Below are 22,368 nucleotides of genomic sequence, written 5' to 3' on the forward strand. Positions count from 1 at the left end.
GTAATGCAGAGTGTCCAGCATATTCTGTTCCTCAGTGTATGACATTATGTAAAGTCGTGCTTAGAAGAAGTGAACTATGTGAAATGACATATTTGTGTGCATCTACCCATGGCCCACGGTGTGGGGGCTTTGAATGAAGAGAAAAATGGTGTATTGGTTACCTTTGTAGCTGCATCTCCCAAATGACTGAGCATGGAGATAATAAAAGCAGAAAGGTACAAGAAGGAAGTATTAATATTTGTGTGAATTAGACCAGATCCTTTCCCTGGTGGCTCAGAGGTAAAGCCTCTGCCTGCAATGCGGGAGACCTGGGTTTGATCCCTGGGGCAGGAAGATCCCCTGGAGAAGGAAATGGCCACCCACTCCAGTACTCTTGTCTGGAAAATTCTGTGGCTACAATTCATGGGTCACAAAGAGTCAGACAAAACTGAGCGACTTCACTTTCACTTTCATGTAAGGATCAACACTACATACATCTCTGTAATGAAACAGAATCCCATCTGAAACTCTCACAACATTGTTAATCAGCTACACTCCAGTGTAAAATAAAAAGTTAAAAAGAATTTGGGACAGGATCTCAGGAAAAATCCATTCTCTTATCTCATGATCCATTCATGGGTGCAATATTTTCAAGATTCGAAGGAAAATCAGCGACTGCAAATAAACTCCTGTGATGGAATCAGGACTGAAAAAGAAACGCAGGTACACAGCTCTTGACAGTTGACAACACAGCATTTTTAATCTGTATCTATAGAAAACATGTATAGAAGCTCTCTAATAGAGGGATTATAGAAATACATTTCATATATAATAGTGGACTTCAGTGTACTTACTGTGAAAATAGCACATTTATTTAGAGACGGAATTTTTTTTTTTTCCCCAAAGTTCTTGTGGATGTTTTGAAATACGTCCAGTTCTTTCTCTTGCAGTCTTTGTGATAGAAAGCAAAAGGACCAACAGTTTTCACGATTCCTCATCAAAAGTCTTATGTGTTTGGCCGGTGCCTCCCAGAGTCGCCCAGAAGTCCCGGCCGGGGCAGGGCTCCTGCAGACGCCGAGGCGCGGGCGGCGGCCCTACATCTGCCTGCACTCGTGTCTGGTGCACATGGCCTGGCGCTCGATGCGCCACGTCCCCTCCTCGTAGGTGCAGTGACAGATGGTGCACTCGTCCGTCTTCACCTCTCTCCCGGCAGGGATGACAGCGGTCTCCGCAAAGCAGTTTGGGCCTGAAAAGAAAAAACAGGCTGTACTGATGTATGACACGTGTGCATAAGTGTACCACAGATTTAACCGGGGACTTTGCTCTCCCCTACAGGTTTTATCCACTCTCTTTCAAGATGGACAGTGAAAAAGTTACCGTTTCAGCCTAGGACTGCTCCCACTTTTTTCCTGAAATGCAAGCCATGTTGTTGAAAAGTTTTATGAGTGACAATCCTGGGATTTTCATCTACAGGCTATTCCGTTCTGGGGCCAAATCTGCAATCGCTTGATTGAATTAATTCCAAGTCATCACAGAAAAACTTGATTAATTGGGACTTTCAGAGAACAAGGCTTATTAGGAGAGACAGCAGAAACAAGCATATTGCTCAAACTGAGCTAAACTCTGTGTTACCACCACATCTCTTAGAGCAGGTTTCAAAAGTCAGTGGATGGAACAGCCATGCAGATGACTCTAGAAACCCTTATTGCTCCTCCCACCCCCAGGACTTCTGACTCACAAGCTTCTCTACCAACAGAGGTGCCACGCGCATTTTACTCCATGTAAAATCCAGGACACAAAAAGGGGTATCAGGGAGATTTCCAGTGTGAATTATTTCCATTGGAGCAAATGGTTTCTATGTTACAGTTCACACCCCCAACTCAGAGGGGAACAACTGTGCAGACTCCAAACCATCTAAAATGAAGACTCGGGTCCTCACTGCAGCCTGAAGAAATTCAGCCTGGAACGCTCATGCTCATTCTCCCTTCCTTTGCTTCTAAAGTCTCTGACAATGTGCTCACATCAAAGCACGTTCAGTGACACTTTTAAAGTCATCAAAAAAATTACAAAATTGAAAAAGATAAATTACTTCACTAAAACTCCAGGATAAAAACTGGCCTTTTTATAATTCTAGTCAGAATAATTCTAAGCAGGGTACACATGCTTCAGTGGCTGTGGTCACTGTAGGACTCTGGATCTTTGTCAATGATTTGCAACCACTGCAGTCTTTATATTCAATTATCCCAAATTCAGCTGGTGAGAGAGGCCAGAACGTCAGGCTGCTCTGCTTCCAGGTCCTTTGACTAACTCCGTCAGCTGCTCTCAGTCTCCTCCATGTCTTCACCAACAACACGTTTCAGCTCACCTCGGCTCCTCTGGAATCAGCCTCTTCTCTGAGGGGCCTGGAGTCCTTTGGTAGAAAGGAATATTGAGGATCTGAGACCTGATTATTGCAAGTGCCTGATACTACTGAGGTGACACTGCTCCCAGCCCCTCTCAGTGGGCACAGGTAGGAAGGAACACACACACACAGGTTTTAAATTGTGAGTTTACATTATTAGAATTCAAAATCCTTTCTTAGGTTTTATATATGTATATCTTTTCTCTTACAATGAAACCAGTTCAACTTTAACATATTTATTTGAGTGATCCCATTAACTCTTTGCTTAATTCTACTTAGATTTTAAATTATCTACCTTCTCTTGCACTGAGATTCTTTATTAAACTATAAACATGTTGGGACTTTCCTGGCAGTCCAGTGGTTAAGACTCCCCACTTCCACTGCAGGGAAACGCTGGTTCAATCCCTGGTCAGAGAACTAAGATCTCACATGCCACATAGCCAAAATAATAATGATAATAATGATAATTAACAGATTCATCTATTTTCTCTCTTACACAGTTACATAAATGTTTTAAAATGACACCATAAGTGTTATTCCTAGTAAAGAAAAAAAAATTTTTATAGTTCTTACAGTCAATGTATTTTATTCACAAGTCACTCAGTCTTCTCTCTGTGTGGTCCCAGGGACAGTGATGTGTGGAGTGAGGTTCATCTGTTTCACTGTATCCTCCCCCTCCAATCTTCCTTCCTTCTCTGCCACCTGCCACCCCAGCCACTGCAGTAACCACTTTTACTAGTTCTAATTTATCCCCTAGTGTAACTTTTTTAAAAGAGTAAACAAATTATTCATCTTTCTTTCACAAAAGATAACATTCTCCTAACTGTGTGTTTAGGTTTTTCACTTCTGATTTGTCTTGGGGGGTCACTCCACATCTGTACACAGAGCTCATGTGAGGCAGCAGCCCTGTGTCCCCCAACACACGTGGTCAGTGGGGACTTGGAGACTGCCCCCTCACCCCGTCATGTATAGAAAATGCTTAAATGTGGAGTGTGTTTGTTATCATTTGTTTCAGGCAAGGAAGAGATATGGTAGAGCCAGGCTCACAAGAAACTGCTGATAGCCTTCTAGTAAAATCTGTACTCATGAGGAAAAGCAAAATCCCACATAAATACCAAGTGTTCAAAAAGGAAAATTAGGGGAATTCCCTGGCAGTCCAGTGGTTAAGAGCCGGCATGTTCACTGCCATGGGCCTGAGTTCAGTCCCTGGTCAGGGAACTGAGATCCTGTAAGCCCAATGGTGAGGCCAAAAAAAAGTAATTTAAACACATGATCTGAGAAGGGGAATGTAGCAACTCACACTGTCTCATATAAGAAAGTCTTTGCTCTATAAGCTTTCAAAATACTTATATGTAACGTCATCTCCCTATTGTTGATTGATGAATAGTAAGAAGAAACCCTGATTCTCAGCCTCACTGAGATCAACTCTGGATAAAATTCGGGGCAAAGTGCTACACACATCTGGACCATCAGAGATTTATCTCCCAGGCCTGCAATTTAAAAAGAGTAATTATTCCTGGTAAAATTTTATTATGACATAATTTGTACAATTTTGACCATTGTTTCATGTGGATTATGTCCTATAACCCCTTCCCAACACCTTGTAGAACCATCTGTGTTGCTGTGCACACCACGAGGGGACGGCTTTGTCCAACATGGCAAGATTGACTGAAGGGGAGAGGGATTTGTGTTCCAACTTTGTGCATTTTGTTCAAAAGTCACTTAACTTTTGTCTCTGTGTGGTCGTATCAGTGACACAGCGTTAGGCTATATAAATGTTGACCCCTGAAGAATTTACAAAATAAACTTTATATATATGTATATATAATTTATTCTATATATAATTTATATATGCATATATTTTATATAGGTTTATACATATATTTTATGGGCTTCCCTGGTGGTTCAGATAGATTTATATATATAGAGATATATATAGATAGATTTATATAGATATTTATATTTTTCTATATATATCTCTATATAAGTCTATATAAAATATATGTTTCATATATATATATATATATATGCATATATGGTGGTGCTTTAGTCACTAAGTCTTGTCCGACTCTTGCAGCCCTTGTTCTGTACCTGGCCAGACTCCTCTGTCCATGGGATTTCCCGGGCAAGAATACTGGAGTGGGTTTCCATTTCCTTCTCCAGGGAACTTCCCGACCAGAAGTTGGAATCCAGGTCTCCTGCACTACAGGTGGATTCTTTACTGACTGAGCTATGCGGGGAGCCCCGTATATGTATAGGTAGATAGATGTACTCACACACATACACCAAAGGAGCTGGTGAGGTACAGTGGGTGTGTACACGTCTGTGTCATTTATCACAGGTGTAGCTCCGTGTGACCACCACCAGAACAAGGACAGAGCTGTTTCATCACCTTAAACTCGGAGTCGAAAACCCAGGTTAGGTTTTCATCAAGTACAAGTTATGTTTCCCTACCGGGCGCTGATTCCCATGGACGTCTCTGCTCTGCTGAGTTGTGACACTGTATTTCTGTCTCTATATGTCTGCAATTTTAGGGAGATTCATTTGCTTTGTGATCTTACTTTTCTGATGGATCTAAAAAATATTACTGATGGATCTAAAAAATATTACTGATGAATCTAAAAAATATTTCAGTTTGTTGAGCTTCTTACTTGTGTTTAGGAAGAAAAGGTGACTGGAAATCCTATAGATTGATTTTTGAGCCCACTTTGCATTCCTGGAGAAAACAGTCCCACGTGGTCATAGCATAAAATTCATTTGACTTGCTGGATATTTTGATGAGACATTGTGTTAGCACATATTCATTAAAGATACTGATTTGTACTTTTAAAAAATATTGTTTTTGTTGAGTTTTGGTATCAGGATAATACTGACTTCATAGAATGAGATGGGAATTATTTCCTCCTCTTCTATTGCTGGAAGGCATGATAAAAGTGATATTAATTCTTTAAATGTTTGGTATTTTTCTCCAGTGAAAACAGTAGGACCTGGAGTTTTGAGGGGAGTTTTAAAATTATGAATTCAAGTTCTTTAATAGCTTTTACACAGATTAAAAAATTAGTTGCTCAATAGTATTGCTCTTTGCAACCCCATGGACTGTAGCCCACCAGGCTCCTCTGTCCATGGGATTCTCCAGGCAAGAACACTGGAGTTGGGTAGCCATTCCCTTCTCCAGGGGATCTTCCCAACCCAGAGATTGAATCTGGGTCTCCTGTGTTGCAGGCAGATTCTTTACCATCTGAGCCACTAGGGAATCACCCTTCATATAGATTATCTGTATCATATTGAGTAAGTTGAGGTAGCTCATATTTTTCAAGGAGTTGGTTCACAACTTCTAAACTGTTAAATGTATGTGTGCAGAACTGTTGTTAGTACTCCTTTATTATCCTTTTAATTTCTGTGAGATCTATAACATCTCCTGTTTTATTCCTAATCTTAGTAGTTTGCATCTTCTGTATTTTTTTTCCCCTATGTCTTGCTAGGTGTTTATCAGTTTTATTAATCTTAGAAAACCAGCTTTTTATTTCATTAATTTTCAAAACTGATGTTCGGTTTTGCTATCTTTTAGTTCTTCTCTTTACTATTTTATTCTACTATTTTTAGTTAGTTTACTTTTCTTTTTCTAGTTTCTTGAGTTGATGGCTTATATTATCAATTTGAGAATTTTCCTCTTTTCAAGTGTAAGTTTTACTTCCATAAATTTCCCTTTCAAATCTACTGTAGCTGTGGTCTCACAAGTTTTCAACGTGTAGCTGTTATCTTTTCATTTTCATGGAACACTTACTTTAATATTATAGATTTGTAGCCCAAGAACCACTAAGAGACTTGAGAAAAAAATACCACATACGAGAATTTGATGAACTAAAATATAAGTCACTGAAGAGAACCATGACATACAAAAGCAGATTCTGGTCACCACAGTTATTCAGTGTCAAATAAACCTTCATTAGAAAGTAAGGAATAGAGAAAAATAGATTTTAATCTTGACTAACTAATCTAAATATAATATCTAACTTTCTTATTTATATGGTACTTTGGAAGAAATATGAAGCATGCAGAGTTTTATAAATATGAAAATGAGATTTAGACCATTAGTCCAAGTCACATGACTCATAACTAATTACTGATACATTAAATTCTGTTGATCTGGCCTGGCCATTATTCAAGGACCCTCAGGGTAAAAATGGCTAATTTCAGAATGGACACATCATATAATGTTTTCTTGCTGAAGAACAGCTGTGCAAGCAGGCAGCTGATGGGCACTGCTGAGCTGAGCTTTTCTGTGTCCTTCTGACTTCAGAGCAGGGGGGTCCTGGTGGGGGGTGGCTGCTGTTCACATCACCTGGACCCCATTAACACAGGCACCTTCACTGTGACTGACACACAGTGTCAGAACAGTTAGTCTCAGGCCCAGCCCAGGCCCCGAGGTGCCAGTGGAGGGGCTGAAAGACAAGGAGGTCTCCCCCTGTTATGGGCCCAAATCAAATCTCCCGAAAGGGAGTCTGTGTTGAATCCCCAGCTTTGTCCTAATTACCAATGTGAGTAAAACGGTGTGGCTGCCATATCACTGCACAAAGGGTACTGCAGCCTTCAAGCCATCACATTACAGCCACCAGATGTGAGCCCTAGGGGAACACAGCATGGAGACAGGAAGCCAACCATCTAGCCCTCATCCACGGCTGCCACCCCACCCCACCCCCGAAGATGGACCCAGAGGAGACTCGGGTTGAGAAAGCCCAGGACACTGGCCCCAGGTAGCTAAGGCGTAGCTCAAAGGAATGATTTCAGGGAGCCCAGACCCTGCACTTCCCACAAACAGAAAAGTGCTAAATTCCTAACTTGAGATGTCTGGTTTTCCTTAATTAACAGTAATCTTTTGATGTTCTGACCACCTTGTCTCTGTTGCAAAAGTTCCCATATATCCTGGTTCCTCCCTTACCTCCTCTGAGCAGTCCCTCAGATTACCCTGAGAGGCTGATTCCTGGGCTTAAGTCCTCAGTTTTGTCCATCAAATAAAACATCATTCTCAACTTCTGGGTTGTGTGTTTTTTTTTGTTTTCCCAGTAAACATTAGTACAACCCAGCCCAAGATAGGTGCATTCACTGAACTAACAATAAACTAGGCTGAGACTCATGAATTTCAAACCCAGCCTGGACGGCTGACACCTGTAATTAAGCGTTCCTCCTGGCTGCTCCTGTGTCTCCCGCAGAGCTGCCTGTCACCGTGCCCCCTGCTCCCCTTGCTCTCCGCAGTGGGGAGCTCTTGGGAGCCAGAGCCACAGTCACCCTGGAGTTGCATCCCAGGGTCCAACGCTGCACGTACACAGAGCCAGAGCTCAGGACAGGTACACCCGAGTGACAGCTTCAGAATTAAATGATGAAGTGACACAAGAAGAATAAAATTCCTATGGCTATATAGAGGGGTAGGCTGCCAACATGGTGTAGATTTTACAAGGACTGGTGAGTCACAGGAAGACAGGATGTTAATGAAGAAGAGCCCAAATGGGTACCTGGGGGCTCCTCCTCCTCCTCAGAGACTGAACACTGAGGAAGAGAAACCCAGACAGCTGACCTTGTATATGTTTCAGGTGACTTTAGATATGTCAACTAAGAAAATGCACAGTCTAGAAGTTGCAATTTTGTTTCATTTGGCATGTTTTTGAGGACTGTAGCCCGGGAAGCAGCCTCTCAGTGAACTCCAAGGGTCTGTTCTGAAGAGATAAAGGAGGAGCCAGGACACATGGGAATTTTTGCTGAAAAAATATGTAGTTGAACATCAAAAGATTATGCTAATCACAAAATCCAAGCATCACAAGTTAGTGATTTTAGCACTTTTATGTGTATGGGAAGATGCAAGAGTCTGGGCTCATTGAAAGTATCCCTTTGATGTGCATCTTAGCTATCTAGGGCCATCGTCCTGATTTTCTCCATCCTGAATCCACCCAGAGGGTTCATATCAGGGATGAGGGGGCAGCAACAGTGGCTGATGCCTTGGTGGCCCCAAATTTATTCTTTACTGGAATGGCAGGTGACAGTTTTTTGTCCAGAGATATATTAATGGTATTTGGAGAAGGACTATTTCCTGGAGTTGCCATTTCTTCCACTCTTCATGATGCTACTATTTTGAAGGCTAAACTTGATGATGTGCCATCGTATTGAATAAAGCTGGGCCTAACTACCAGAGTAAGATGACGAATCATTTAAACAGCCTGGCCACAGCATCTGTGTTTCCTCAAGCAGGTGAATGTTTGCACCTTGTGTGTGGGATCAGAGGGAAGCAGGAGAAGGCAGAAGATGCTGTCAGAACCTGGGACCTCAGCCAGTAGACTGGTCCCTTGAAGGAGGAGGTCCCAGGACCTGGGGACCCAGAGCATCACAGGAGAGGAAACCAGGAGGGGCTGCAGGTTGGTGGCCTAGACAGAATCTGGGGACGCTCATGGGCACCGCTTTGGGTCCTGCTTACACCTCAAGAGTGGACAGTGAGTCCCAGGAGCTCAAGCCTCCCTCATCAGCTTTCCACAGTGACCACTAAAACTATATTGGAAGAAATGGTGTAAATTGGAAATAAATGAAAACAATATAACCTCTAAATATTCTATCTGAATTCAGTAAACCTTAGAAGGCCTTTGGCAATGGCAAATGTGTACTCTGTGGTCATCATTCCCATGTAGCATTCTGAACTAGGGGGGGCAGCTGGCATATTAGATTATACCAGAAACTTTGCAGAGAAAGATACTTGTTTTTCAAAAGAAAGTCAGATATGCAACCTGAATTCAAATCTCTTGATTTCTCTAAGTTTCAACTTTCCCATCTGCATGTGAGGGGATCTGAACAAAAGATCTCCAGAATCTAATATTTGTAGTGTGAACATTCTTCACCTCAATTTTTCCACCTTGCAGTTAACACTCAGGCACCTCTTGTAGAAAAAACGGAAAGTAAACAAATAAGAAATGGAATATTTCCTGTCATATAAGGATGGAATCACAAAGATGTTACAGTCACCAGAAATTCCAGCCACCACAGACGGTGAGCTGGTGACCCCTCAAGAAACTCAGGAAGGAAGGAATACCTGCCCTCTAGCAGCCATCAGACTGCAGCCATTCCCTGTGGTGAGCCCTGAGGAAACTCAGGATGTGGAAACACGGGATACTGGCCCCAGATAGCTGGGCTGCATACCAAAGGATTGATTTCAGTGAGCTCAGACTCTTGCATCTTCCCATACATAGAAAAGTGCTAAATTCCTTAACTTGGGATATCTGATTTTCTTTAAATCACAATGATCTTTTGATGTTCACACTACCTGTCCTTTGCTGCAAAACTTCTATATAACCTTGCTCCTCCCCTTGCTTCCTTAGAACAGTTCTCTCAGGGTCACTTGAGATGCTATCTCCTGGGCTTAAAGTCCTAAAAGTTCCCACTGGATAAAACATAACTCAACTTTTAGGCTGCATGTACTTTTTCAGTCAACACTATCCCACAGGGCTCCTTATCATCTTCTCCTTACTCATTTGGGAATTGTTAGTGTTGAATGAAAAAAAAATGCACAACATAAAAGTTGAGAATTATGTTGTATTTGGTGGACAACACTGAGGACTTCAGCCTGGGACACAGCCTCTCAGATAACATAGGCTCAGAAGAGGTAACGGGGTGGTAGGGCAGGATATACAGGGATTTTATAAACAAGACCAGAGAGTTGGAGCATCAAAAGATTACTATTAATTAAAGAAAACTGGATATCCCAGGTTAAGGAATTCAGTGCTTTTCTACCAAGGGAAAGATGCAAGAGTCTGGGCTCACTGAAGTCATCCCTTTGATCTGCACCTCAGCTATCAGGCCAGCATCCTGTGCTGTCTCATCCTGAGCCTCGTCAGGATGCACCGAGGTGGGGGAGTGTCAGTGGCTGAGGGCTTGCCAGCAGGCGGGCAGCCTGTTAGTCTCCATCCCGAGTGCCCTCAGGCCTTGCCTTCAGGGCAGCTGTAATGTGATGATGGCTTGATGGCTGCAGCATCCTTTGCTTGGCAGTGACATTTTCCATTCACACCACGATAGAGTGTATGAAAAACTCTCCCACTGAGATCAACACTAAGGTTTGGATAAAATATACATGGATTAAAAAAAATGGTTTGACGATGTCAGACAGCAAAGGACATGGAGGTCTAGCCATCAGAGAAAAGGCAGGTTCACTGAACTGAACTCCACACTCACAGCCCCAGTGCTCAGGGTGTTTGCAGGATCTGGAGCAGAGATGCATGTCCGCTGAAAATGGAGCTCAAGGTGGCAGCCTTCTGACTGAGCTGGGAGATGGGAGTTAGCATTGGAGCTGCCAGGACAGCTGGGATCTGAGAGGGAGGCTGTATCTGAGAAGAGGGAATCACAAAAAAGTGAGGAATTTTCCTTCCAGGCATTTACAGAATGCAGAGCTGCGATGTGCCAGGCAAGACAAGCAGAACCCAAGCAGAAAGCAGTGGCTGGGTGGCTGGAACTTGCAGAGACCCACCAGAACTGCAGTGCTCAGGAGGGAGAGTGGAGGGGCCCTGACAAACAGCAGGGGTTTTCAACCAAAGCTTCAGAAAGGCTGTGTCCTAGGAGGGGGAGGGGGAGGTGGTGGGAAAGATGCCTGAACAAAGCCTCACATCCATCCGCAGCCAGATCACTGTGCCCTCCTGTATTCTGTCAGCCCAGAGGCTCCATGCAGAGCCTGTACAATGTCCCTTTCACAGTATCTGTCATTTAATTAAAAATAGCCAGGTAAGCCAAGAAATAACCCCAAGCCAAGAGACACAAAATAGGAAATGAGAGACTCACAGGTTATCAAGATATGTAACAGGTGACTACTACAGAAGGTTTTTTTTTAAAATAGATTAATGTGATCCAGAAAAGCAGAAGAAAATTTGGAGAATTTCACTGAGAACTGCCTATACTGAAAAAGTTTAAACTGCAAGAGGCAATAACAAATTAAGAATTCAGTAGAGGGTTTGCTAAAAAGATGAGGCAGAGCAGAAAAGGGTATCATCGATCTAGAAGACTGGGCTCCTGGCAATTACCTGTGAAGTGAATGTGGTGAGATCAGAAATGCGAGGACAGCCCCCTGGGATGCGCCAGCAGCCACAAAAGATACCTGTCCCTTGAACGCCTGGTCTTGCGGTTCCACATGCAGACAGCAGTAGAGTCGGCTGGTCCATGCAGCCCATCCATCCAGGCATGATGGGATTCTGAGCCAGCCCCAAGGTGGTTCCTGGATTGGGTGGACCCCCACCACCATCACCACATTGGGCTTCTCCAAAAACCTAGAGGATCTCATTGATTTTGAATGGTAAGCTGTGCAATCAGTAATAATGTTATGAATTAGAAAAAAAATCTATACTCATAATGGCATAAAATGTATTGAACCAGAGTATTCCTCACCCTGTTTTACACATAAATTGATATCTGAAAGAGCACTGGATTTAGGAAACCACTGAGCAGCTAAACAGCCACAGAGCTAACCACATGGATCGACACTAAGTCACTATGAACAAGTAAGGAAAAGGGAACCAAGGACTGTCCCTGTGTCACATGAGCCAGGATTCAGCCTGAGGAGGGGAAAGCTGCTGAAAGGAGATCTAGTGATGGTCTGGGAAACGTTTAGCAGGTGGCTCTCAGATACAAAAGGAGAAGGGAAGAAGACCCAGGAAACAGAAACACCATTTATACGTTCACCACGTCCATCCTGGAGCTGCAAACATGTGACTCTGGACGGAGCCGCAGACTCGGAGATAGATGTGACCGACCATGTGGGCACAAAACCCAGGCTGTTCAGAGCACAATGCCATTAACATGACAATTATTTGATAATTCTAGTCAATTCTACGGAAAGACAAATCTTACGGCACACAACAGGAAATTATGAGACATTTTTAGTAAACCCAGACATATTCCACTTCATTGAGAGTTTAATAAAAGTTACACTTGTACAAAGTATCCTCCTATAACTTTAAATTCAGCCCTGCAACTATTATATCCTCCTCATATTCCCTAATTTTATCAAATTGTGTGCGTGCATGACTGCGTGTGTGCTCAGTTGTTTCAGACTCTCTGTGACCCTGAGGACAGTAGCCTGCCAGGGTCCTCCATCCATGGGATTCTCCAGGCAAGAATAGTGGAGTGGGTTGCTGTACTTTCCTCCATGGGATATTCCTGACCCAGGGGTTGAACCCTGGTCTCCTGTATCTTTTGCATTGCAGGCAGATTCTTTACCACTGAGCCACTGGCAAGTCCTAATTTTATCAATTTAATGTTTTTCATCTTTTTTTAATTTGACATGTTACCAGTTATAATTTAATGTTTTGGTCACAAAGATAGTTTTTTTGTTTTATCCTTTCTATTTTTTAAAATTTCTAATTCACTATTTTTCTATTTGTTTTATAAGCTACTAACTTCTGTGTTATTTTTAGACTTTCTGTTTTTCCCTCTCTGTTGGAACCTTTGCTTGTTTTATTTTTATCCTTGTTTAGAAACGGAAATATTTAAGACAGTGAATTCCTTGAGGACTAGTACACGTTCACAGCTGACTAGCTCGAGGGTTTCTTGTGTAGAATCTCTTCCTTCATTCTGCTCTTTTCTCTCTGTCCCTTTAGTTCAAACTGGCCGTGTTCCTGCTGATATAACCCGTCTCTATTCCTGGCTTTCACTGGGGTGGCCGATTAAGTCCAAGAGTCACCAGCATCACTTTATTAAATGGTTTCAGCCGCATCCTTAGTCTTCTGGTAGAACAAGCTTTCTCATTTTTTGAAATACGTATATACTGAGAATGTTACAAATTCCGAAGTTCTGATTCCCTTCTGCTTAACAGTTGTTGGACTCTTTTCTTTCATAATTCCAGAAATTCAAACATTAACTAGTTTCTGTCGACATATTGGACTCTCTTCAGTGCTTTCCACTGATGCTCGGGGAGCCATTTCCATTAACAAACTCAAACACCTCTTCAACAGGAACCTTTCTGGGGTTAATTTGTGTTCATGAGTTCACTCTTCTAATGCTCTTCCTGACTTTCCTGTCATCATGGCCCTTTCCATCTTTACACCGTTTGCCCATCCATACCTCTGAGCTAGCTCACTTCAATCCTTTGTGTTCGCCATTGCAATTTTTAAACATTAGCAAATAAGATTTCAATTTTCTAATGGGTTTCCTAATCTCCCTGAGTTATTTTAAATCTAATTTCATAGATAGGTCATTCTTTTCATTTATTTTGAAAACTCAAATTACCTCTATTTCATTTTTTTTCCTGTTTTGTTTAGTACATTTATTTTATTTTATTTAATACATTTACTTTTGCATGTGAGTTTCTGTTGTTGGATCCACAGAGCACCTGGCCACATGTCCATGAGCCTGAGCTGCTTCTCCATGGCAGGGCCTTGCTTTAATGTCCAGTCACTAATCTGGGAGAAGTCTCCCTAGACCAGGTTTCTGCTTGTCAGTTCAGATGACCTCACCTCCTTTGTTCCCTCTCTCCTCAAGGTCAGGCAGCTGCAGGGCTTCCCTCTTCATTTCCTCAAAGATGATTCTTTTTTAAAATCCCTTCTGTCTAATCCTGTCTTGGTGTCTGTCTCAGAGGGGCCAGATCAGCACAATGAGGAAGACAAAGTTCAGCCAACAAGGTTGGGGGTGGGGTGGACAGAGAACAGGGACATAGCACACTTTTAGACATGTTGAGAGGACAGAGTGGGCATGGACTGCTGCTTCAGGGCAGATGAGGGGCAGGAAAATGCAGACAAAAAAGAGAAGTAGATGCAGCTTATAAATCATCTCAATTCCCTTTAAGAAATTAAAGAATCTGATTCCTTTTAATAATTTTTTGCTTGTGCTTCTGGAGTGAGACTATTCTGATCTTAGGGCTTTAAGAGACCCACATTAGTCTCTTCAACTGCGGTCTGGGGGCGGGGACACTACAAGCTTTCAGGAAACTGGACTCAAGGGCTTGGTTCCTAAACCTTTGCTGTCTCTCCTTCCCCAATTACCTCTCCCTACCTCCCTATCCCTCCCTCCTCTCTTCCCCTATAAAGCTTGCAGAGTTGTATCTGAACTATTATATTGACACTCTAAATTATGGGGACCTATGGGGGAAAAGACTGGAAGAGAACACAAAAATGAAAATAGCGGATGGTTTACAGACTTGAAAGTGTAGCATGTTATACTCTTTTTTAACTTGTGTTTTATTGCCATCATATACATGTAAATAATTAATACAAGGGGGGGCAGGAGCATGGGGGTGGGGGAGGGAGCCAGGTTCTGCAGAACAGAGAGAACATTCCAGGGATCTGTCCTCCTATTTCTCTTTGCAAAGTTTGCACAACTTCCCTGTAAGGGACAATTACCTCCCATTAGTTTTGTTTTCTATTCAATTAATAAAAAAATAGAACAAATATTGATTGCATCACCAGTTTGTTCTTCTTTTTTTTTTTTTGGCATATGTAAATCTACTCTTAAATATTTATTTACAATCATTCTCCATGTTAAATAATTTCTAAAACAGAAAAAAAAAATCTGTGAGCAGCAGTTAAGCAGGCAGATGGTGCTTCAATGTTGATCTAGGGGCTGTTTTCTTTTTCTCTTGGGCACATAAAATGATGTGAAAATAAATTTATTTTCAAGATAAATTTCAACAAGGAATAGAAAAACTTAATTGGAGATTATACCAAATAATTAAACTTTTAGTAATTTTAGTATTTGTTCTTCGTTTCTAAATATATCTATAAATTCAACTCTGGATATAGATCTCTAATAGTACAAAAAAAATTTATAATTATTTCAGGTAAAATTATTATTAAATCAAAATAATTTCAGTCATCATTAAAGAAAGAGAAACTTCCCTTCATAGCTTATTTATGGTTATGCTAATAGAAATCTAACTGAATGAAAGACATTTAGGGGAAATTGATACATCCTAGAGCAGTATCATGGTGGTATATTTCATGGACACAAGCAAAGCATTCTGGATGGAAACAGTAAGAATGTCTGAAGGAGACTGCTGGGGGACTTCTCTCGCAGTCTGGTGGCTAAGACTCCTGGCTCCCCATGCAAGGGCCCAGGGCTGAATCCCGGGTTGGGGAACTAGATCCCACATGCTGCAACTCTGTCTAGTGAAACTATATAAATAAATATTTTAAAAACTAAAAAACAAACTGTTTGGAAAAACAATTTGTCCCCCCTAAATGTGTTTCTTTGGCATGAGGGTTAATTTAGGCTGATTATCATAGCATCCGGTCCCATCACTTCATGGGAAATAGATGGGGAAACAGTGGAAACAGTGTCAGACTTTATTTTTCTGGGCTCCAAAATCACTGCAGATGGTGACTGCAGCCATGAATTAAAAGACGCTTACTCCTTGGAAGGAAAGTTATGACCAACCTGGATAGCATATTCAAAAGCAGAGACATTACTTTGCCAACAAAGGTTCGTCTAGTCAAGGCTATGGTTTTTCCAGTGGTCATGTATGGATGTGAGAGTTGAACTGTGAAGAAGGCTGAGCGCCGAAGAATTGATGCTTTTGAACTGTGGTGTTGGAGAAGACTCTTGAGAGTCCCTTGGACTTCAAGGAGATCCAACCAGTCCATTCTAAAGGAGATCAGTCCTGGGATTTCTTTGGAAGGAATGATGCTAAAGCTGAAACTCCAGTACTTTGGCCACCTCATGTGAAGAGTTGACTCATTGGAAAAGACTCTGATGCTGGGAGGGACTGGGGGCAGGAGGAGAAGGGGATGACAGAGGATGAGATGGCTGGATGGCATCATGGACTCGATGGATGTGAGTCTGAGTGAGCTCCAGGAGTTGGTGATGGACAGGGAGGCCTGGCGTGCTGCGATTCATGGGGTCGCAAAGTGTTGGACACGACTGAGCGAATGATCTGATCTGGTCTGATCTGATTTAGAAGAAACAGAAGATTCAGAAGAGTTTATTTTTACCTCCTCTTTAGCTGCCTAAAGAATTGAGATAAAGGGACTGGATCAGAGCATCACCAGGGAGGGATGAGTCTGCAAAGAGCTGGGGTGAGGGGTGGGAGTGGGGTGAACGGGCAGGGCCCAGACATCAGAGTTCACTGTGTTGCACTGACCCAGCAGACATTTGTGTATCAGCATTTTCTTTTACCGGGCTTCCCCAGTGGCTCAGTGGTAAAGATTCCCCCTATAAGGTAGGAGGTGCACCTAGACACAGATTTGCTCCCTGGGCTGGAAGATCCCCTGGAGGAGGGCATGGCAACCCACTCCAGTATTCTTGCCTGGAGAATCCCATGGACAGAGGAGCCTGGTGGGCTACTGTCCATGGGGATGCAAAGAGTCAGACACAACTGAGCACTCACTTGTTTTCTTTTCCCTCTTCATGTGAATTGCTTTCCTCTACTATGAAGTCCTAAATCACTACCCCCAACATCCTCTTCTGTCTTTACTTGATGGTATTTAAGGTGAGGGATTTGACCATTTTAGTGAGTAACTCAGCCTTCCTGGGTCTCTCCCAAGTATATCAGTTATTATACTTTGTTTATTTTTTCCTGTTAATCTGTCTCATGTCTGTTTAACTCTTAGACCAGCCAGAAGAACTTAAGGAAACTTTCTTCCTCTGCAATAAAACTATGGCACACATTTTGTGGGTCTGGTAATGCCTATTTTGAGTCTCCTAATTATTTCTAAGACAACCCAAACAGCTAAAGCCATGACAGAAGACAAATGGACATTTTGCCCAAGGGTAGAGGTGGGGTAGAGGTTTGGTCTAATGAGATTTTATTTTTTAAACAAATAGTTCACTGTTATTCCAGGTTTCCTCTTACCCCCCAAAACAATTTCTCCCCTGGTCTTATGAATTTCTCAAGTTGGGCAAGCTGTATTGTCAGATGATAAAGTGGAGTTGCTAGGTGGGCAACACTCCAAAGCTGTGAACTAGTAAAACAAAAAGACTTGGAGAGCTGAGGCCAACGCTATTCTCGTCTCCTCAAGCTCATGTGTCTTCACTTCTTGAACCAGTAGCTTCTAAAGCCTGAGGACAACTGCATGCAAGTGAAACAAAACTGGCTCCCTTGGCCCAGAAGAACCAGGGTCACGAATGAATACTTCCAGCAAGACCAAGGCCCCCAGACAATTGGAACCAAGAAAGGGTGAAACATCTGAATGGACCAATTACCATAGAAAAGGTGGATTAAAAGACTGCTCTTCAAAAAAGGTACCAAGGCCAGGTAAACTAACAGTTGATTTTAAAGTAACCTTTAACCCCAGGGCTATTTAAATTATCCTGTCATAGGAAAAAATGAAGACTACCTCCCAGGAAGTCAGGAAAACTTTACTACGGAAGCCTAATAAGGACAATAATGATGTACTGAGGAATGCAAGTATGGATAAAGTTAGAAAATTTATTAATATGTTTTATATTAATACATAAAAATTTTATCATGAGATAATTTGATAAAATTTAGCAGATATACTTAGTAAAATACTGCAAAAGCAGAAAAGTTCTTAAATTAAAAACAAACTATTTTACCAAAAAAATCTAATTAGAATTATCTTCTTAAATGATGAGACACTAAAATCATTTCAGTTAAAATCAAGGACTGAAAAAAAGCAAAAAACAAGGACTAGAAAAGCACGTCTCCTCTCATAACTGTTTTATTTATACTTAAAGACTGTAGAAAATGAAAAGGGACAAAGAATGAAATCACTCAACAAATTCTGGGAAGCCACCAAGGAGTCTAACATCCTGCTGCTGGTTAAGATGAGACACACGGAAAACCAAAAAACTCTCCTTTTGAAAAAGGAAGGAAGAAAACAATTCCATTGACAACAGTGATCACACCGAAAGATTCTAAGAAATAATATTAACAAAGACAGCAAAGCTTACTGAAAAGAATAACTGTTGAAAGAAATGACACAAGAACCAAAGAGAAGGATACTCTGTATACCAGGAAGGAGACATTTTACATCACAAATACTGTGGCTCGGGGCCTGGTCACTGAGGCTGGGGCGAAGCTGCTTGCAAAGGCCACCGTCTTTGAGTCAGGGCCCTGAATTGCTACCCCTGGGAAGTTAAAGTGAAATAGGAGTAGCTGGGCCCTCGTGGGACAGAAGCGCTCTTTGGTCAGCTTGATCACAGTAGAGCAAGCTGGAACGTGCAAACAGAAACCCAACATCATCTCTAGTCTCGAATGATTTCTGCAATTTTGCCAAGAGTATGTAGCAAATAATAAAAATGAATAAACACATAAGGAGATCAGTCAACAAGAATAAAACATGTAGAATAGAAACATAATTGCTTCAGATATTGGAATTACCTGACACAGAATTTTTTTTATACTCAAGTTTAAGGTAATATTAAGTAAAAGTGTAAGGTCACTATTATTGCGTTTTATACAAGACTGCAGTTGAATCTGTATGGAGACAGAAAATCCCATCTACTTTTCTATCTCTAGTCCCAGATAATGTTAGAGTGTTTATGGGACATAATTGGCTGTACTTAGGTAACTGTACTTCCATCTCTCCATGTCCTGAGATAGAAATTCTCCAAGACCAGAAAGGAATGAATGTAAACTCAATACATTAGTATAGCCACCCCCCCCTCCCCCCGCCACACACACACACAAAATGTCAATCATAAGAGACTGATCATCCATATAGCACATGAAGATACAGTCACAAAGATAAATGTCCAAGGAAGTCACAATAATTTGAATCTTATAAATAATCCCCCTGGTTCTAAGTCCAGGCTCACTACACAGACATTTTTGATTAATGTTATACCTTTCAATTGTTTATGCATTATAAAAGTGACACAGAATTTAAATGCAGTTTTCTCATTATGCTAAAGAAGGGAAAGGGCAAAATTGAGAATTTTGGCAGAGACTAGAAACTATAAAGAAAGGATCAAATGGAAATCCTAGCACTATAAAAAGTAGTATTTGATATTATCATGGCAATCGGAAAAAATAACACAGAGTAAGCATATCTGAAGACAGAGTGAATGAGCTGGAAGACGGTTCGGAAGAAAATATGCAGAATGAAGCACAAGTAGGCAAAAGATGAAAACCTATGGGGAGCATGTGACAGACACAAAGGGACTCGAGAGAACACAGTAAACCAGTGACCCTTTCTTAAAGGGCCACAAAGAGCAAGTGTTCTTCGCATGTGAACTCAACAGTCTCCAGCAAACTCAGCTCTGCCACTGGCAGCATGCAAGCAGCCAAGCACAACACAGGAATTTGAGCAAGTACAGCTCTGTTCCAATAAACTTTATTTACAGAGACAGGCAAAGGGTCAAATTCAGTCAGCCAGCTACATTGCTGAGTCCTGGTCTAACTGATGAAAAATTAAAATACCAGCAGTCAAGGAGAAAAATATGCATAAGCAATTTTTTAAAAGATTATGGCATAGAGACATAGGCAGACACAGAGAACAGACTTTGGGCACAGTGGGTCGGGGAAAGGGTCGGAGGAATTGAGAGAGCAGCACTGAAATACACACATGCAGTTCAGTTCAGTTCAGTCGCTCAGTCGTGTACAACTGGGACCCCATGGGCTGCAGCACGCCAGGCCTCCTCATCCATTGCCAACTCCCAGAGCTTACTCAAACTCATGTCCATTGACTCAGTGATGCCATCCAAGAATCTCATCCTCTGTCCTCCACTTCTCTTCCTGCCTTCAAACTTTCCCAGCATCAAGGTCTTTCCCAATGAGTCAGTTCTTCACATCAGGTGGCCAAAGTATCGGAGTTTCAGCTTCAGCATCAGTCCTTCCAATGAATATTCAGGACTGATTTCCTGTAGGATGGACTGTTTGGATCTCCTTGCAGTCCAAGGGACTCTCAAGGGTCTTCTCCAACACCACAGTTCAAAAGCATCAATTCTTCGGTGCTCTGCTTTGTTTATGGTCCAACTCTTACATCCATACATGACTACTGGAAAAACTATTGTTTTGACTAGACAGACCTTTGTTGGCAAAGTAATGTCTGCTTTTTAACATGCTGTCTAGGTTAGTCATAGCTTTTCTTACAAGGAACAAGTGTCTTTTAGTTTCATGGATGAGGTCACCATCTGCAGTGATATTAGAGCCCCCAAAAATAAAGTCTGACACTGTTACCACTGTTTCCCTGTCTATTTGCCATGAAGTGATGGGACCAGAGGCCATGATCTTAATTTTCTGAATATTGAGTTTTAAGCCAACTTCTGAATATTGAGTTTTAAGCCACTTTTCTCTTTCACTTTCATCAAGAGGCTCTTTAGTTCTTTTTCACTTTCTGCCATAAGGGTGGTGTCATCTGCATATCTGAGGTTCTTGATATTTCTCCCTGCAATCTTGATTCCAGCTTGTGTTTCTTCCAGCCCAGCATTTCTCATGATGTACTCTGCCTATAAGTTAAATAAGCAGGGTGACAATATACGGCCTTGACATACTCCTTTTCCCATTTGGAACCAGTCTGTTGCTCCACGTCCAGTTCTAGCTGTTCCTTCCTGACCTGCATACAGATTTCTCAAGAGGCAGGTCAGGTGGTCTGGAATTTGCATCTCTTTCAGAATTTTCCACAGTTTATTGTGATCCACATAGTCAAAGGCTTTGACATAGTCATAAAGCAAAAGTAGATGTTTTTCTGGAATTATCTTGCTTTTTTGATGATCCAACAGATGTTGGCAATTTGATCTCTGGTTCTTCTGCCTTTTCTAAATCCAGCTTGAACATCTGGAAGTTCACAGTTCACATACTGTTGAAGCCTGGCTTGGAGAATTTTGAGCATTACTTTACTAGCATGTGAGATGAGTGTAATTGTGCAGTAGTTTGAGCATTTTTTGGCATTGCCTTTCTTTGGAATTGTAATGAAAACTGACCTTTTCCAGTCCTGTGGCCACTGGTGAGCTTTCCAAATTTCTGGCATATTGAGTACAGCACTTTCACAGCATCATCTTTTAGGATTTGAAATAGCTCAACTGGAATTCCATCACCTCCACTAGCTTTGTTCGTAGTGATGCTTCCTAAGGTCCACTTGACTTCACATTCCAGGATGTCTGGCTCTAGGTTGGTGATCATACCATCATGACTACCTGGGTTGTGAAGATCTTTTTTGTATAGTTCTGTGTATTCATGCCACCTCTTCTTAATATCTTCTGCATCTGTTAGGTCCATACCATTTCTGTCCTTTATTGTGCCCACCTTTGCATGAAATGGTCCCTTGGTATCTCTAATTTTCTTGAAGAGATCTCTAGACTTTCCCATTCTGTTGTTTTCCTCTATTTCTTTGCACTGATCACTGAGGAATGCTTTCTTATCTCTTCTTGCTGTTCTTTGGAACTCTGCATTCAAATGGGTCTTTCTTTCTTTTTCTCCTTTGCCTTTTGCTTTTCTTCTATTAACAGCTATTTTTAAGGACTCCTCAGACAGCCATGTTGCCTTTTTACATTTCTTTTCCTGGGGAATGGTCTTGATCACTGCCTCCTATACAATGTCACAAACCTCTGTTCATATTTCTTCAGACGCTCTGTCTATCAGATCTAATCCCTTGAATCTATTTGTCACTTCCACTGTATAATTGTAAGGGATTTGATTTAGGTCATACCTGAATGGTCTAGTGGTTTTCCCCACTTTCTTCAATTTAAGTCTGTATTTGGCATTAAGGCGTTCTTGATCTGAGCCACAGTCGGCTCCCAGTCTTGTTTTTGCTGACTGTGTAGAGCTTGTCCACCTTTGGCTGCAAAGAAGATAATCAATCTGATTTCGGTGTTGGCCATCTGGTGATGTCCATGTGTAGCATCTTCTCTTGTGTTGTTGGAAGAGGGTGTTTGCTATGACCAGTGTGTTCTTTTGGCAAAACTCTTATTAGCCTTTGCCCTCCTTCATTCTGTACACCAAGGCCAAATTTGCATTACTCCAGGTATTTCTTGACTTCCTATTTTTGCATTCTAGTCCCCTATAATGAAAAGGACTTCTTTTTTGGGTATTAGTCCTAGAAGGTCTTGTAGGTCTTTATAGAACTGTTCAACTTCAG

At 41.7% G+C, this 22,368-nt stretch overlaps 1 protein-coding gene across 2 annotated transcripts in view; it reads right to left on the reverse strand.

Annotated features, from left to right (window-relative positions):
• Window positions 1–713: 713 nt before the first annotated feature.
• The window catches only part of VWC2 (von Willebrand factor C domain containing 2), a 136,722-nt gene continuing 115,067 nt past the window's right edge, over window positions 714–22,368 (reverse strand). For both annotated transcript variants that reach the window (XM_070787449.1, XM_070787450.1), the window contains one exon: window positions 714–1,225. In XM_070787449.1, the coding sequence (XP_070643550.1) occupies window positions 1,074–1,225 (152 nt within the window). In that variant the 3' untranslated portion in view covers window positions 714–1,073. The remainder of the gene's footprint in view (window positions 1,226–22,368) is intronic.

Source organism: Bos indicus, chromosome 4 (genome assembly GCF_029378745.1).
Source record: "Bos indicus isolate NIAB-ARS_2022 breed Sahiwal x Tharparkar chromosome 4, NIAB-ARS_B.indTharparkar_mat_pri_1.0, whole genome shotgun sequence".
Taxonomy (NCBI): Eukaryota; Metazoa; Chordata; class Mammalia; order Artiodactyla; family Bovidae; genus Bos; species Bos indicus.